Raw genomic sequence first — 17,771 nt, forward strand, 5'->3', positions numbered from 1 at the left:
TTAAGAGAATTTTTCATGCAAGTAAATGTTTAACACAGACCATTATACACCAGTAATTTAAGTCTAGCATCAAGAGCCAGGACAATGTCTGCACAGAAAGATCTATATGAGTTTTAAATGAACTACACTGTTAACAAGAGGCTAAAAGTTTTGGGGTTTTTTTTGTTTGTTTACAAGCTAAACTGGTAGCACAGAGGTCTAATAGGAAGATTCCAGTTCAATCGTCAATAGCTGCAATAGCGACCTGGAGGGTAAACTTAGAAAGAAAACAGATAGGCTGAGTTGATTACAGAATATTCCAGTTTTTATTCAATATTGCTCAAGCTGTTTTGATCTTTAATATTTGTGTTTCACAAAAGTCAAACCCTGATTGAAATGTCTTTGTTCATCCTCCAAAGGACTTGTGATATGCCATGTGCAGCTCCATCATGCCTCTTAATTCCACCCGTTTGTAGTTATTCCTGAAACTACAACAGTATCTGTTTCAGAGCATAAGCCTGCATAAGCCTCCAGAAAGCCTTTCCAGTGGAACCATTCCAATGAATTCCACTTTTGTTCCATGAAGCATATGAGAGAGTCAGAGTCCATGACAAGTGCTAGCAATAATTGCTGTGTCAGTTTCCACCTCTGCCTGGAAAGAGCAACACCTGTAACTATCTGTAAACTATAATCCGTTTAATACTCTGCTTAAATATGAAGAAAACAAGCTCTTGAATAAGAGCATCATATGAACATCAATTAGGAAACTCCTGCTCCAAGGTCTGCAGAGTACATATAGTGAGTTTCAGCATGACCCTCAAAAATGGCAAGTAGAATTTCATGAATGATTTAAGAATTGCTAACGAATACTTCAAATTGCAAGGTCATTGATTGTCCTTTAAGAAGTGAGTATCTAGGTATGTTTGAAGGTAACAATAGGTAGTACATGACTAGATTCTATCACCTACTAGAGTGTGATATCAGTGTCACCATGTTCTCCTTGTAGTCTGTTGCTGATTGCAAGACCAGTAAATACTACAATAGATTAAACATCTAATAATCGCATTAGTACCTTAGCTCAAAGTTATTCACAATTTTTTAGTGAGAGTAATTTAATTATGCCCATCATTACAGAGGACTAGACAATCAAGCACCTGGCACTCTGCTGCATGAACTGTAGAACTAGTTAGGCAATATTCTCTCTCATGTGGTACAAAACCGTGTAAACAAGAGTTGATTGGCTTGCAGCATATGAAGATTGCTAAACAATTACAACTCTAAGCAAAAACCCATGATGCTGTTCACCCCTGATCTCCTTGTGTGACTCTCTTGCAGCGTATTTTATCAGCCTGGAGATCACAATGCTGAAAATTTACCTATTAGATGAAGCTGAATCACTAACAGTGTTACTGTTACTCATACTCTGTTATTTAGAAACAATCATGATGATCAGGTCAGTATTTTGAACAGGGATTTGGAGATTTTAATACTTAAATCCATTGTAACTTTAAAAAAATAACCCAGATGTTTTGCAAAGGTCAGAGCCAATCAGCAGAATTCACTTTTAATCTCAACTTGCCAAAATGCAAGGCTGCCTTATTAATCCTTTAATAGCAAGGCACCTTTACTTGTCCAGGAAGCATTAAAGGAGTCTTGTTTGCAAGTAGGATGTTTGCAACTCATGCAAGAGTTTCAGAGGCAGACTATATCTGCACATCTTCAAAAGGTCTCCATCTTGCCATGCACATGTTTGACCTGCTTTCCTCTCATCCTGCTGTCAGGCTGTACACTTGGCTCGGAGACTGTTGCCATGGTGAAAGCTCTGACACATTGACTTAGTTTTCTCACAGATTTCCTGCAGTACTGAGAGCTACTGAAGTACAGCACCTCATTGTAGATCACTAGGGTATAGAGGCACAAGAATTCTCAAGGTCAGATGTGACTTAGCCACATGCTCTTTTCCAGCACCTTCCATTTCCACACTGTGGGAGCTGTAGTCCCAGCTACACCAATTAATGTCACAATTTGTCCTGTCTACATTAGGATTTTACATGAGTCATCTCTCTCATTGTAAAAACGTTCATTTTTCCTAGCACTGATATGGCCGTGGGCTTTTGGAAATTTTACCCTGCATCCTTAAGTTAAAGACAGCTGGTTTGCAAATGAATGTATTCACTCGGGCAGTCACTAGAAGTGTTTGACCACCCTACAGAGCTGCTGCAAGGCCTCCTTCTTCAAGCATTTTGGAGAGGTTGGGAGGCAGGCTACAATTGTGATCAATGTATTGAATAAAATACCCAAGAAGAGAAGAGAAGTTCATTATCCGAGTCTAATCTTTTAACAGTTTACTTTTCATGAAGTGCCCAGACCACTTGAAAGGTGCTTGAAATAAATCTCAGGTCTAGAACCAATTTGAAGAGTCCCTCAAAAGAATTTCCTTTCATGGTTGTGTATAAAAGTTAAGAAAAACCTATGTCTATTTTTTAAAGGAAAAAAGGAAAAATCTTCACTGGGCTTTTTAGCAGGAAATGAAATACAAAGTTTTGCCTACTTTGGAATGAAAATAATTTATATCTGACCTCCTGATTTTGAGTGCAACACTAATAATTCAACTCTTGCTGCTGACCTCTCAAACCTCAGAAGCTGAGAGTCCCCTGCTATCATGCACGTTTTCGTATCATTGTCTCTTCACTCAAGCTTTGTGGGGAGGGATAGCTCAGTGGTTTGAGCATTGGCCTGCTAAACCCAGGGTTGAGTGTTCAATCCTTGAGGGGGCCATTTAGGGATCTGGGGCAAAAATTGGGGATTGGCCCTGCTTTGAGCAGGGGGTTGGACTAGATGACCTCCTGAGGTCCCTTCCAACCCTGATATTCTATGATTCTATTCTATAATTCTATTCTATAATTCTAAGCGGACACAGTAGGAGACATGCAAGATCCCTGACCACGGAAACAGAGCAGGATTTTTGTGAATTTTGATCCTTTGTTCACAATTAGAGGACTGCATGTTGCCACAAAGTGAGCAGTAACTTTAGGCCTACCGTCCTTCAGTGCACTTTTAACAAAAGGCACTAGCAGCTGTCTCCTACTCCTTCTTATGGAGACCCTCCCCAGTTCAGTGGGCAACTTTAGTAAATCCCTTAGACTTGCTCAGTCTATTTCAAGAGAAAGGGCTTAGCATGTTATGACCAGGCAACTCTGTCCTGAGGAAAACCAGACAGTATTTGCAGAGGACATTTGATTTTTTTTTTGCCTACCCACCTTTGTTTTAAACAGCTCTGAAGACTGAGTTGGAGTTTTCAGATATTGGCAGGATAATTTATAAAATTGGTGTAGTGCATGCTCTGATTTATCCTTCACATTTTTCCAGGTAGTTTTGGTTGTTTAGAGTTGAGCACATCAGTGGGGAGAATGGTGAACACGTACGAGTCTTTACTGCAACCACAATAAAGTTAGGATGAACAATCAGCATACTTCCCTGGGAAAGTTGCCATTTTGAGTACATTTCATTTGTTTTCCCAGGTCTCCTCTAAAAGCTATTTAAAGAGAGTGAGTAATTTGTTATTCATTTAATTCATTACACACTATCACATGGGCATCCAGAGCAGGTCTGAAAGGTTAGTGGCTATAATCTTCAGTCTTAGCATATCTCCCCTAAACAGTGATGTTTTCCATTCAGCTAAACTAGGGCACTTCCCAATCTCCACCTATATGGGTCACTTCTCTTTATACTCCATTGGCCCAATAAGTGAAACTGACAACCAGTTTTATCCCCGGAACCCAATTGGAATAAGCAGCACATTTACAACTAACACAGTTGAAAAAGTGAGGTTACATGCAGGTTACATGTCTGGCAAATGACTAACTGCAGAAGCAGCTGAGTGGGAAAATACCTACATTCAGACTTCACTATGCGTTTAACTAGGAATTGGTATTCTTAGCTAAACTAAAAAAAAATTAATATTCTGTTCTGACTGAACAAAAGTTTCCCCATATAAGTCAGCCAGTGTGGGAGAAGGTACACCCCCTGCTTCTCTGCAAGGGCAAGGGTTTCTCCAGAGGACATAGAACACCCAAACAGCAGGGAACGTTATATAGGTAACTATTACTTTAATTCCCGACATCAATTTGGTATGATTGGAAGTAAATTACTAGCAGCTGAATTAACTGGCAGAGAACAGAAAGTCAAAGATTTATCTGAAACACCCGAAGGAGCTCTTGTGAAAAAACCCTTGAAGTCAAAGATTAAATCTGCACTGAGAATCAGCAATGAACTTGACTTTTCAAACCATGATCTCACTGGCAACCAATAAATTGCTATATATTAGTGACAACTGGCTAGTTCAAACAGAAAGTTTGAGATGCAACAAGCAGGCTCTGTGCACGGCTAATAATGGATTTCACTATAGCCACTGGTCATAACAGACTTGCATTTGTATGAAATTTGTTTATTAGTGCAGAGTAAAATGGCACTGTGTGTACTAACTGAACTTACAGGAAAAGATCTACCACCTCAAAGTAGCTACAGGCCGTTGTTACCAGCCTCAGGAAGCAAGAAACCAAGGTCCAATTTGAAATGTACCCCAGAAGAATGCTATTCTGTTCATGTCACCTTGTTATGACAAGATAACCCAATCTAACTCAAGTGGTATTTTATCAATTCAGTTTTGATCTAGGAAAGGCCAATATGATTCTCTATAGCAGCCCTATGAGTGTCAGCATACTATTTGGCAAGCGTGAAAAAGCTTATTTGAATTCAGTAATGTCTCTAGCTACTCAAGTCCAAGAGATTCCATGCCTACCACCAAGGCCACTATTTATCAGGGACACTCCAGGCTAGATGATAGCCGCCTGCAAGATTCTAGTGCAAGGATATCCTTCAAGCGTAGTATCTTAAGAGAAAAAATGAAGTGCTGAGACCAAGACTTTTTACCCTTCGTTAGTTAACGCCACTGCGTTGGACTTAACGTTGAGATAATCTAAAATTTAAGTGCACACAGAACTATGCAGTTACAGTAACTGGCCAAAAGTAGATATTTGTCTAGAGCAAAGGCACTTAAGGACCCAAATTAGAGATCAGTGCCCCACTGTACAAAGCACAGAAATAAAGACAGTCCCTGCCCCAGAGAGCTTAACTGATCAGTCTCATACTACATAGCTGCAAGCCTTTAGACTTAAAGCAAAAGTCTGTTCAGATACTGTGCATCTCTTTTTCACTGATAAGCACAGCCACAAATAAGAATCCACTGCAATTTAGCATATTATCTTACGAGATTTTTATACTTAGCCATAAGTACACAGAGCTAACAGGATCTTCATTTGTAAGCTTATTCCTTCAAAGCCTGTTGAAGACTTAACTAATTTACTTAGTTTCAGGTGAAATTTGAGTTTTGGTGTTTCCAATTCAGCTGCTTTTGGTAGTCTATTGAGAAGTTTAAGACTAAATATATTGCCATCTCTAGAGCTACCACAAACACACATGGAAAATAGCTGATGAGACCGAACAGGATTCCAGTGAACCTAGTTCCTCAAAAGCTGATGAGAGGGGAGAAAATTTGGAAGCATTTCTGTCTAGAAGACTGCCATGTTTTTTTTGCATCACTGAACTCTATTGACAATCCTTTGCCAGTCACACACACAATGAAAATGTTACTGTTCCTTCAATGCTGCTCGCTGTTATACCAATTGCCAACACTACATCACACAGAGTTCTCAGGGAATATGAATGAAAGACAAAACCAGACAGTTCAGTATTTAAACACCCTAATAGGACAGAATGAAGAGAAACTGTACTAAGCAATGGAGAACCTTAATGCAGGAAACTGGTTTTACAGGAGATTTCCTACATAACTGCACAACCTTTAGAAATGTTATAGAGCTACTGACATGTTTAAGTCTGGTACAAACAGGGGCTCAGCATGCTAGGAAATACAGCATGCTAGGAAATACAGATATCTGAAGGGGACATGAAGCACTAGATAGTATAGGGCTGTTTGTGTGGAAGTGTAAATATATACATAGAAGGTAATGCTCAAGTCTCAAAACTCATATTTTAATGGAGGCACCTTGGTACAATTTTTCAACCCCAGTCTTATTCCCATTAATATCAAGTTATGTGTTTCCCTAAATGAACATGGACAACTGTTGAGGCCTGGCTTTGTCAAATCACTTTAGCCTTAGCTTCAGTCTCTCAGTTGCATACTGGTATCCTATGCAAATTTCCACCCTCCTCCCCCTCAATCCCATCTCCAAAATCTGATAAATCCACACAACGTACTAGAATTACGTCAGGTGCTTTAAAAAACTGAAGGAAAAGCTTCCAAGTGGTAAACCATATACAAAGACAGCAAACAACTGAGAGATTCAAATGTATGGTGAAGAGACCAATTATATCAACTGTTAGTAGCCAAGATGCTTTCAGTTGTATAATATCAAAATAAGAGACTACCTAGAATGGCTCAGAGCAGTAAGATCCGTCATTTACAAATCAGTTGACTCATCCCCAGATTGGATCCCATGAACTTCTTCCATTGTTTTTAAACAGTTCCACAAAAGCTAACTCTCAGATCTTGAAGCTGCCAAGATAATTCGTCACTGAAATGTTATTTCTCATCATGTGCATGCATATGTTTATTACAGTAGGGATTCTTAGTAATTCTTGGCTCCCAGCTTTTTTGTGGGGTGGCTTTAAATCAGTGAAGCATTTGGTGCTGAAGATAAGTTGCACAGATTTTTGAACCCAAAGCAGGTAAGTCACTCTGAGCCAACCACACTTAATGGTGCTTTTTATGCAGTGTGGTGGTGTGATACTGGTGAACAAGTATATCTAGGATTTTGGTTCCAAATCTTGTTGATCAAAAATATAAAGCAATAGTCACCCTATTTGCATACCTAAGATTGCCAATTAGTTACCATGGCTACCAGGAGCTTGGTTTTTAACTCAAGAACTATCATTACACAGAAGCAGGCAGCAGCGCTACCTAACCCTGGTTTGAGTTCAGACTAGCCATTTCCTCGGTTTCCCTCCTTGGGCACTCCTATGTCTTTGACATGCTTGACACATAAGCCCTTCTTGGGATCTAGGTTTATTAACAAAGTTCAAAAGGAAACACAAACTCACCCCAGACTTCCTAGCTGGCTCACAACTTTTGATGCAAAGTTCTTGTCCCATTCCTACTGAGACTTTCCTTTCCACGCTTCATCCTTACTAGCCAACTCCTACTCCCTGCCAACTGGCACCCGCAGGTCCTCTGCCTGAGAGCTAAAGCAAAGACAGCACTGTCCCATCCTGCTTGGCCAGAAGAATGGAGATCTTAAGATGCCGGGCATATTATCAGCATAGAGAGAGCACCTCAGTCCTTAGTGCCTGTCCTCTCCTGTGACAATAAAAGGATTTTAGACAAAAATTAGTGCCACAGCTTTCTTCTCAGAACAGCAAAGCTGAACACTATATCCAGAATTGCTGGATTAGGAAAAAGTTAACAGCTTTCCAATTAAATTTTAAATCAAATATTACCACAGTACCATATACTGGATTATAGCTGGCTGAGCAAGTATGTGGCTGATCTACTAATAATTCCCAGCATTAATTTTCATTACAGAATACATAAAGCTGCTGGAGAAAGTTCCAATAGTAAAAGTGAAGTATGCATGCTGTATGTTAGTGTTAAAAGTTCTTCAATTCAACAGTATTTGGCTACTCTACCCTAGTACAGTAATGTACTAATGGAGAGCCCATAGCCATATATTGGTTCCTTGGCTCATTTCAGTCAATCCAGGCTGTCCTGGGATATCCTGTCCATCCTCACTGATTAGTACTGACTAGTGAAGTGAAACCATTTCTTCCCCCACTTCCCCAAGATGCAGCCAACTTTGTGCTATATTTGAGCACAAACTGTGTCAATTCCATCAGGTGTGGGAGTTTGTGTGTTTGTATGATTTGACTATGAAATTTAGCTGAGGCCACATAATTCCCTTTGATGGCCATTGGATAGAATGAGAGGTTTCGCCTCAAGCATAGAGACACAGGAGTCAATTACCAGAAATATGCCAATGACTAATAATGAATCATAGTCCTTCAGGGGTTTCTTCACTTGAGTGTTAATGCAGCATATTAATCCCCTAGACTGGCATGGAGGCCTAGTCTGAAATCCATTGCACTTGTCTATTAACTAGATCATTTTAAAACTCTCTCCAGTTAAACCAGTGCAAACTTCTAATGTGGATACTCAAAATCAATTTAACCCTTGCTTATGTTAATTCATACGAAGTTGGTGTTGCTGAACTGACATAAGCAAGGGTTAAACTGATTTTGAGTATCCACATTAGAAGTTTGCACTGGTTTAACGGAAGAGTTTTAAAAATCATTTAGTTAAACCACTGCACTTTTTCATACAGACAAGGCCTAAGCACATCAGTGGCAATTTTATCTCTGTGGTACAGAAACTTGTGATTTTAACATCAATGATTTTGGGAGCACTGAAGTCACACCACGCTCTACGCAGTGTTCATTCTGGATGAATGAGCAGGCATTCTGTAAGAGCAATTAAGAAGAGAATGCTGTTTAGAAGGATGTCCCCACCCTCCGAGCTTTCACTGATGAGTTGGACAAATTAACACTATCAGCTCTACTGCATGTTTTCACCACTGTCTCCAGCCTGAGTTGCAGGAGCAATCTTTAGGGATGGGGAAGGGAAAAGGGGTTCTGTCTCCATGACACCTCAGACACTACTAATTAGTTATTTTGTTCTATCTAGAAGACTAGAGATGGCAAAAAAAAATTGTGATAATTAGGAGGCAGTAAGTGACACTTGTCAACTTGCTACTGTTCCTACAATCAAGTCAAGACACTAGTGAACAGAATTTCACTGCCTTCTGTGATTTATCTGCCCAGTGAGAATTCTAATCAGAGTTCTGACATGCTAACATTTGGGTGACGGGGCTTACCAAATATGCTTAAGCGGTCTTGCTAAATTTTTCTTTGTTGCAGATAGTAAATTTAGTTTTTTCATGATTTTGGCAAGGGTAAGAGAAGAGGGGAGTGTTTGGGCTAGCAAGTTTACAGGAGAGTTGTACAAAGTTGCAGTACTGTGTGTGTTTTCTTGCTGTTAGAGATTTTTTCACAGATTCTCACAGTCTAATCTTCCCTTAAAAAGTTGGTATTTACACAGGTACTTCCTATTAGTGCTATTCCTCCACCATGAGGCGGGAGTCCTAAAGACCCTATGTCATATCTATGCCACTGGGGAGAAGACAAAAAACAACACTGCCACTTAGCCCCGTACTAAGAAGGAAGACACTAGCCCATTAGGACACTAGTTACCACAGTACCTGCTTTTTTTCCTCAGGGAGGCTATTTTTGTACCTAGCCTATGAAATAGAACTTTGATCGTCAGTTATTCTCTTTACACACTCGCCTTCCTGCCTCTTGGCACACAGCTCCAAAGCCTCAACAGAATAAGCAATGAAATGCTGGGTTACTTTAAGGCAAAAAAAGTCAAACCTACAAATGCCTAGTAGGGAAATGCCTTCAATGAAAACATGATAGTCTAAGAGAACCCCTCACCCCAAATCTTCTGTTCCTTTTCAGCAAAGCTCATCCACACAGCTAGGACACAGGTGTTTTATAAGATGGGAAGGGAATGCCTTAAGGGTAACAAGTAAACAAAATATAACCTTGCCTAACAAGCAGCCAGTGACAAGCTGGGAGAGCAGACTGCCTGAAAGCCATGCTTGAGTAGACTATTATCCCCTCCAAAAAATGCTAAGCAAGCACTAGGTTCTTTAGCCAGGGAGGCCAATTCATCAAATTCAAAATGAGAATGTTAAAGCCCTATCAGCTGGTAATGATACACAAATCCTGTTCTCAAGGTCTTCAGTGTAAGCTGTCACCATGACAGAGCCTGCTACACAGGGTCTCATGCTCAGTGTATATGCATTAATCTATTGGCTATTTGTAAATTCCTTCGTACAGCTCAGAAATGTATAGTGAAATGCTAGATGCCATCAATTCAGCATGCAATCAGTAGGTACTATCTACATTACATTTAATACATCTCTCTCACACACACACCCTACTGGTGTCCAGGAAGACAGCACTAGTAGTTGTCAATGGAAGTGAAGAACAGTAAATATGCTGGACCAGAAGACCTTTTCCTTCTCTTAGGAATTCACTAAGCCTGGATATTCAATGGCTGAAATACAGTGGCTCTTTTGGAACACATAAGCGGCAAGATCAGCACCATGTGAGTAACATTACACTGCGTGCCAGAGGAATTATTTGTGATTCACAATTAATCAGGGTTTCTTATGTTTGAAAGAAAAAAGCAGCAGAAAAAATGTGTTCTAATGGATATTGATGAAAGGGAAAGTGACTAACAAGGTTACCATATTAGCTGCTCACATAGTTCATTATGAAGCTAATGGCAAGAGTATTAACCTGTTTCTGTTCGATAAGATACAGAGCAATGGTGAATCACAGCATACTGAACCCAGTATAACACCCCTCCATGATCAGAACATTAGGAGTGCTCTGAGCAGAGGCTTTGGGGTTACCCCATGGCCACATGCCTTATGGACATGCTCAAGATGGGGAACAACTGGGTTGAGCACGGAGCACTCTTCACTCCTCAGCACTAGCCCGTCTGGGAGCAGCTTTACTTTCCACCTTTTACAGAAAACAAGAATCCAGGCAAGAATCACTGTGGCTCCCTGAACCTTCTGCATTCCAGAGCTACAGTGCCATAGTCACAGAACCAAGCACTTTACATGGCAGCCCACTCCCACTGCCAGCTAAGTCAGCCAACCAGTTCTCATACTGCGTTTTAAGTGCTGTGGACCCACTTCTGTCTGAATTCAATGCCAGATTAATTTCTTTGCCTCAAAGTTACTCATGTATAGGTCTAAGCCTAGAATCTAATTAAGCCTATCTTTAATAGGCTACAAAGGAAGGAAAATGTTATTTCTATTGCAAATATTTGAGAGGCATTCCAGTTCAACAATGAGGGGCATCTCATAAGTAAACGGAAGAATGGACACATCAGTTCACCACTAGCATTTCCACTACTCTCCCAGCTTCTGTACCTGAAATAGCAGGTCTATGTCATGCCAAGGAGTTAAATTTACCCTGCAACCACCATATTTGTACGTCGGATCAAATTTTTTTTTTTTTTATGGAAAACATAAAACTTCTGTACTCTAGGTAAACAATGCTTGAATGAGTAATACTTTTACCTAAGAGTCAGACCTGCTCTGGGCTCTGCATGTTATTTAGTTCTATGAACCCAAGAATATACATATTTGGCTGGCAGGAAGACAGCATGGTCTAGCAGATCAAGCACTTGACTGGAAGCCAGGAACTCCTGACACTGAGTCCTTCTGTGGCCTTGGACAAGCCACTTATCCCATGTTGGGGGAAACTGAGGCAAAGTTTAACACCTAACTCTCACTGATGACTGAAAACCCCAGTAAGTGCATCACAATGGGCTGTGAACTCATAGTAACATCTCAGTTTACAGAGAGGGCTTGACCTACATAGTGATGTGTTCCTTGTTAAAAACAAAAAACTAAAACACAAAAACAAAAAGTCAGTAACTGCTCAATAGCCTTTGAAAGGCATGTAGTTATATGTCCTCACAGCAGAGCTGGAGTAGATCACTGCATGCTGCAGCTGACAAAAAGGAGCAAAAGAGGTGCAAAGAGCTTTCAGGACTGTAACATCTCTGCTGTTGTGAAGACAGATTTTAAAATAATACACTAAGCTTTATGACACTATCCAGAATACGAGGGAAGGTGAAGGTAGATGTGCCACAATATATGCAGTCATCTCTATCAGCAAACACCATTCAACTCTTATGAAAGAACATGGCATTAAAAAAAACTCCAGTGTCTGACCAGAGTTAGAATACTAATAAAGTCACTTGGATGATTTATAAATGGAAATTGTGCAGCGAACAATCCATTCAATAGGTCACTTGGAGGATTTTTAAAACAAAAAACAAAGACTGATTCTTGTGAAACACCAGAACACTGACAGAGGAAGGGAGGACAGGAGGCAGGAAACAGAAATGGAGAGATGTAGCAAGATATCCTGCAGGTGCCCAATTAATCCTAGTCAGGGAAATAACTCCAGTTCCTGTCCAGCCATCAGAATAGCTCTGTTTTACCACATACTAGATTCCAAGTTTGCATAACAGGGCCTGAAAGTAAGTTGCTGGCTTAGTTAATATATAAACTGTCAAGCTATGCCTTTTTATTTAGTTAATTCCTGTAGGGATAATTACGACCCCAAGCATCCTGCCCTTTAGGATGATTAATGTTTCCTTTCACAAGTGTCCCCAACATTACTGATCCATATTTAAGTTGTGAAATTCAGTTGTGTAAACTACAGTCTTATGTCAGCAAGACATACCAGACCATTGTTGTGAAGTATACAGAACGTGGGAACATACTAGCTATGTAAATAAAGATATGTCCTAGTCAGTTTCAAAATGGCTACAAATTATAATACTCAGCCTAAGTCAGTGGTTCTCAACAAGAGGTACGTGTACCCTGGAGCGTACCACAGACGTCTTCCAAGGGGTACATCAACTCATCTAGATATTTGCATCGTTTTACAACAGGCTACATAAAAAGTACGAGGGAAGTCAGTACAAACTAAAATTTCATACAGATAAAGACTTGTTTATACTGCTCTATATACTGAAATGTAAGTACAATATTTATATTCCAATTCATTTATAATTATATAGTACAAATGAGAAAGTCACCTATTATTCAGTAATAGTGTGCTGTGTCACTTTTGTATTTTTATGTCTTTTTATGATTTTTATGTCTTTTATTTTTATGTCTTTTTATGATTTTGGAAGCAAATACTGTAGTTTGTAAGTGAGGTGGAACCTGGGGGTACGCAAGACAAATCAGATTCCTGAAAGGGGTACAGTAGCTTGGAAAGGTTTAGCGCCACTGACCTAAGTAATGGGTTATGAGGTTTTTGTTTATTTCTTTTTTCAGGTGGGAAGGGGGATCTACAGTATTTAAATCAAGACATCCCCAGGTGTGACATCAAAGTCATCTGAACTTGCAGAATATCTACACCAGACAGAAAAAGAATCAAACATCTCAGATCAACAGGTAATCTCTAAGTTCACACAACGGTAAAAAACTTTGAACTGTACCAAGCAGGTTAATCATCATCATTTAAAAGTTATCGACATTTGCTGTGATTACTTTTGGAAGGGCATGGTTCCAGTTTGAGTGTCACTGAAGAATAAAATAAGCTTCTTCCAATGAGAAGTCAGAGCATCAGATTTGTTAAGCAATTTGATTCGGCTGCATTGACTAATTGTACTATGCTTGAGTTTCATTAACAACAATGTTTTAGTTACTTGACTAAACGGGGTAATTTCACAAAGATTCAGTTTAAGTAATTTTCCTTGAGTCAAACAATTCGTTACTATGAAGAAAACAAACGCTTCATGGGTTTCATTTTGGTACTTTCAATGCCCTTTTAAACAACGGAGTTTCCATAACATGTTAGCCATTTCCGATTTACTTAACACTGATTCTTCCCAACAACCCCCATCTTTCTGACCGAGTTTGAAATATAGCTTTTTGATTTCCCCCTTGTTTGTACATCACAGTCAGCAATGTCCAAACTACTGACAGCTCCTGAGGACAGCAAGAACAGCATAAGAACAATATTGGGGGAGGACATAGGTCCTACATATGAAGTGATTTTCTTTTCCCGCTCTGCTTCTCATGCAGAGGTGAGTTTTGAAGTGAACTAGCTCTTCAGAACCCAGAGTATCCTAGTGCTGAAGGTTTTCAGTTTCCAGTTAGAGAATGGAAACCTGCTCCACATCTATTGGAGGAGAACCTGAAAGTACATAAGCTGCCACTATAATTTCTCTCTCTGGGTTTAAGGATTGGAAGCATCTAACATCTACCACCATACCATGCAATATATACACAATGTCTCCTATATGGAAGAGGACAGTTAAGTTAACCAACTTCAGAATTACAGATGCAAGTGGCACAGGCCTTAACTTAGTGCAATGGCTTTTCATTAGTGGAGATTCAAGTTCAACCCATTCTTAGGTCATAAGTTATATGCATTTGGTTGTTTCAATACACGCACTACTGGCCATCTGGTCATAAATAGGCCAGTCAAAGGTTAAGTTTGTGTTCATCTTTTCACTATCTCACAAGATCTTTAGCCATTCACATGCAATAAACCAACTCACAACCTTCAATATTTCACAACCTTCAGAATTAACAATGCTCAATACAAAGCCTGACTCAGCTAGGAATGCTGAAAACAGGAGCTCAGTTAATAATTGAAGGGCTGATTTCTAATCAAGATGCTCAGTTTTCAGCATTTAAAGCAGCTGAAGTGGGAGCATTCCTGCTTCTATCAGCAAAGTTCAGGAAGCTTAGTTATCATCACTGGGCAAGTAATGATCAAGCCATAAGTAACAAAAGCTGAAATGCAAGCTAAACTGTAGCATCTTGCAATTAAAGGCAGAGGCATCTCTGAATGTTGTAAATACTACATAGACAAGAGCAGCTAATCCATTACTAAAAGATACTGTCCAGTAGGCATTACATTACTTTAGATTAAACTTTAACAGCCTCTGGGACAAGTCCTACTCAGGCAGATGGGTGTAAATCCAGAATTTAAGAAAATGGAGGCATTACTTTGTAGTTACACCAGTGTCACAGCAGGATTTGGCTCCTGAAATTTACGTGGCAATCAAAAAGTGTGCAAGCCAAAAAACTCTTGACAGGCTGACTTTCCCTTGCTGTCAATTTGCTGATATAATGGACAGGAGCATAGAAAAGATGGCCTGTGGTGGTAAGGACCCACAGCCCTGCTAGACCAGCATGGCCCCTGATTAAGTTTCCATTAGGGTTTTCAGGACACTATGGCTTCTACAGAGGAACCCACAGAGCACTGCACTGTTGCAGCATATACTGGCATATTCAGCACTAAAATCTGGAAGACAGAGGATGGGGTACTAAAAATGACAATATGATACTTTTATTAGTTGCTGGAATGTGACTTCTGATATGCAAATAAGTGATATACCCATCAGCTAATCTGTACCTCAAAATGACCTGCCTGCATACTGCAAATATTTGGTCAACAAGTCTTTTCTTCCTCTGTTTTATACTTTACAGTTTATGGGATAGTCCTGGAAGACTCAAACTCTTCTTTAAAAAAATATCTGGGGAAAGATTTGTCTTTAAACTGAAACATAAGTATTGCCCTTTATTAAGTTCGCCAATAACCCCTCCTTTCCAAAACAGTCAGCTCTTCTTTCAGGTTTATCCATGTGAAATTAATTAAATAAGAGTCAGGATCAAAGCAGTTGCATGGCATTGGATAGTAAAAACTCTTCAGAATGCTATTTTCACTCGTGAGAACCGACGAAAGGTCTGTGGTGAAGAGGATGGCACCAATATCACAGAGACAAGGTGGGTGAGGTAATATCTTTTATTGGACCAACTTCTGTTGGTGAAAGAGACAAACTTTCAAGCTTACACAGAGCTCTTCCTCAGGTAACAGTCATTCTGACTAAACCCAACACTGAGACAATGACAACAGAGTTCAGAATCCACCATCCAATTGGGAAAGAGCATTTTCTGCAGCTTTTTTTTGTTACCTGGGGCTGTACCAAAAACTCATATGCTAGACCAGGGGTTCTCAAACTGGGGACCGTAACCCCTTAGGGGGTTGCAAGGTGGTTACTTGGGGTTCACAAGCTATCAGGTCTGTGGGACTGACAGCTCCAAGCCCTCGTTACATTAAACGACAGACCCCCTTTTTAATGTATAAGGAGGGGGGGTCACATTCAGATGCTTGCTGTATCACTTTAGATAAGCTATTACCAGCAGGAGAGTGGGGTGGTGGGAGGTATTTTTTCATGCTTTGTGTGTATAAAAAGATCTTCTACCCTTTCCACAGTATGCATCCGATGAAGTGAGCTGTAGCTCACGAAAGCTTATGCTCAAATAAATTGGTTAGTCTCTAAAGTGCCACAAGTACTCCTTTTCTTTTTGTGTCAAAGGGGTCATCAATACAAAAGCTTTCTATCATCAAGGCCTGAGAATGCTACATCAACAGGTGTTAGCCCTACCCAAGTTGTTCAGAGCAACAACTTCTTCTAAAGTGGACACAGGGAGGAATGAGGAGCCCAAAATATGTATGACATTCACACAAAACAAGACATTTCACTGGTTGGTGTCAGTGATACAGAGGATCGGGGTCTCACAAAACCTTATACTGAGAAATGCTTTCACTGTTTGTTTGGTGTTTTTTGTTTTGTTTTAAATAAACAGTTTTTGTTTGGGATCTAAACTTCCCCCTGAAAAGTTTGGAATTCAAACAGTGCAGCAAAAGAACCAGAAAGTGAAAGTGACCAATACATTTTCACTGTCCAAGATGAACAGGGCAATTAAGAAATGCAGATTGTGAACAAAGCACAGACAGTGAATAATAGAATTTTAGAACCTTTCAGTTCAAGAGTTTTGATTCTCCATCAGCCTGCCCAATCTGATTTTAACCCTTGAGCAAGCCCTTAAAACACAGCCAGGGACACTGTCCATCACTGCGTTCTGAGCCATATTGCACAAGAGAAACCTCAACACAAGTAACCAGTTGCACATGGGAGCTACTGCTAACATAGTGCAGGGCTCCCGACACATCCCTGTGCAGCAGCAGTTGCATAAGCACAGTGCAGCACCGCCACTGACCAGGGACACTGGAGCCCAGCAGCTGGCAGGGCACGGCCGAGCCCTGGAGGCCCTGACCCAGGCGGAGACCCAGCCGCGGGGGAGTCACTCCGCCCGGCCGCCTCACCGCGTCGGGGCAGCGGGGGGCAGCGCGGAGCCAGGGCAAGCGGCTCCGGTTCCAGCTGCGGGAGCTGAAGTCGGAGGCTGCGGAACGGGGAGCTGCAGCCCAGGCACAGCACCCCCCGCCCTGGGAGACCGGGGGGTGGGGGGGCAGCCCCCGGGGACCCCGTGTGTGGGGCTGGGCACACTGCGCCCCAGGGCACCCCGGGGTGACACCAGCCCCCTGCCGCGGGGGGGGCGGGAGCCAGGATCGGACTCCGAAGCCAGCAGCAGGCCGGGGCCCCCTCCGCCCCCGCAGCTGCCCAGCCCCACGCACGACGTGCCGCCCCCGCCGACCTTATCCCCACCCGCCCGGCCCCCAGCCCCCCAACGCTGGCCGAGCCCCCCTGCGCCCGGGCCACCAGTCCAGCCCCCCGGACCGTACCCACAGCCCCCCCGGCTCCCGCCGCCGGCCCTGGCCCCCCCGCACCTTGGCCCGGGTCACCAGGTGGGTCGCCAGCTTCACCACGGCGAAGTTGCCCTTGCCGATGGTCCGCTCGATCTCGTAGTATCCGATGCGGGCGGGGCCCGGGGGCCGGGGTGGCGGCGGGGCCGGGGGCAGCCGGGGGCCGGGGGCTGGAGGGGGGCCCCCCGCTCCGCCGCTCGCTGCAGCCGCCGCCGCCATCTTGGTACGAGGAGCAGAAAGCCCCCCCCCTCCCGGGGCTGCGGCACCGCGTGAGCTCATCGGCTCGGGGGCGGGGCCACCGCTGCCACGGCAACCACCGGGGGCGGGGCCCACTGACGCCAACAAAGCGGCCGCCGTTTCCACGCGTCACTCCGAGCGGAGCACGGCATTGGCTGGGCTGGGGCGGGGCCTAGAGCGGAGACGCGACGGGGCGCGGGAGGGGGCAATCCCTGGGGGAAGCCCCGCCGGGGAGCGTGGGGAAGCCCCCCCGTTCC

The 17,771-nt window shown here is 42.2% G+C and overlaps 1 protein-coding gene across 15 annotated transcripts in view; it reads right to left on the reverse strand.

Moving 5' to 3' along the window:
- The window catches only part of SIK3 (SIK family kinase 3), a 149,388-nt gene extending 131,873 nt beyond the window's left edge, over positions 1 to 17,515 (reverse strand). For 8 of the 15 annotated variants that reach the window (XR_006287085.1, XM_043534195.1, XM_043534200.1 and 5 more), the window contains exon 1: positions 17,302 to 17,503. Coding sequence is in view for 14 of the 15 variants with exons in the window: in XM_043534195.1 (XP_043390130.1) it covers positions 17,302 to 17,496 (195 nt within the window). In the remaining variant the exon portion in view is untranslated. Of the gene's footprint in view, positions 1 to 17,301 lie in introns of all 15 variants that reach the window. The other 7 variants (XM_043534198.1, XM_037882556.2, XM_043534196.1 and 4 more) reach the window with 4 other exon arrangements.
- Positions 17,516 to 17,771: the final 256 nt, after the last annotated feature.

Source organism: Chelonia mydas, chromosome 22 (genome assembly GCF_015237465.2).
Source record: "Chelonia mydas isolate rCheMyd1 chromosome 22, rCheMyd1.pri.v2, whole genome shotgun sequence".
Taxonomy (NCBI): Eukaryota; Metazoa; Chordata; order Testudines; family Cheloniidae; genus Chelonia; species Chelonia mydas.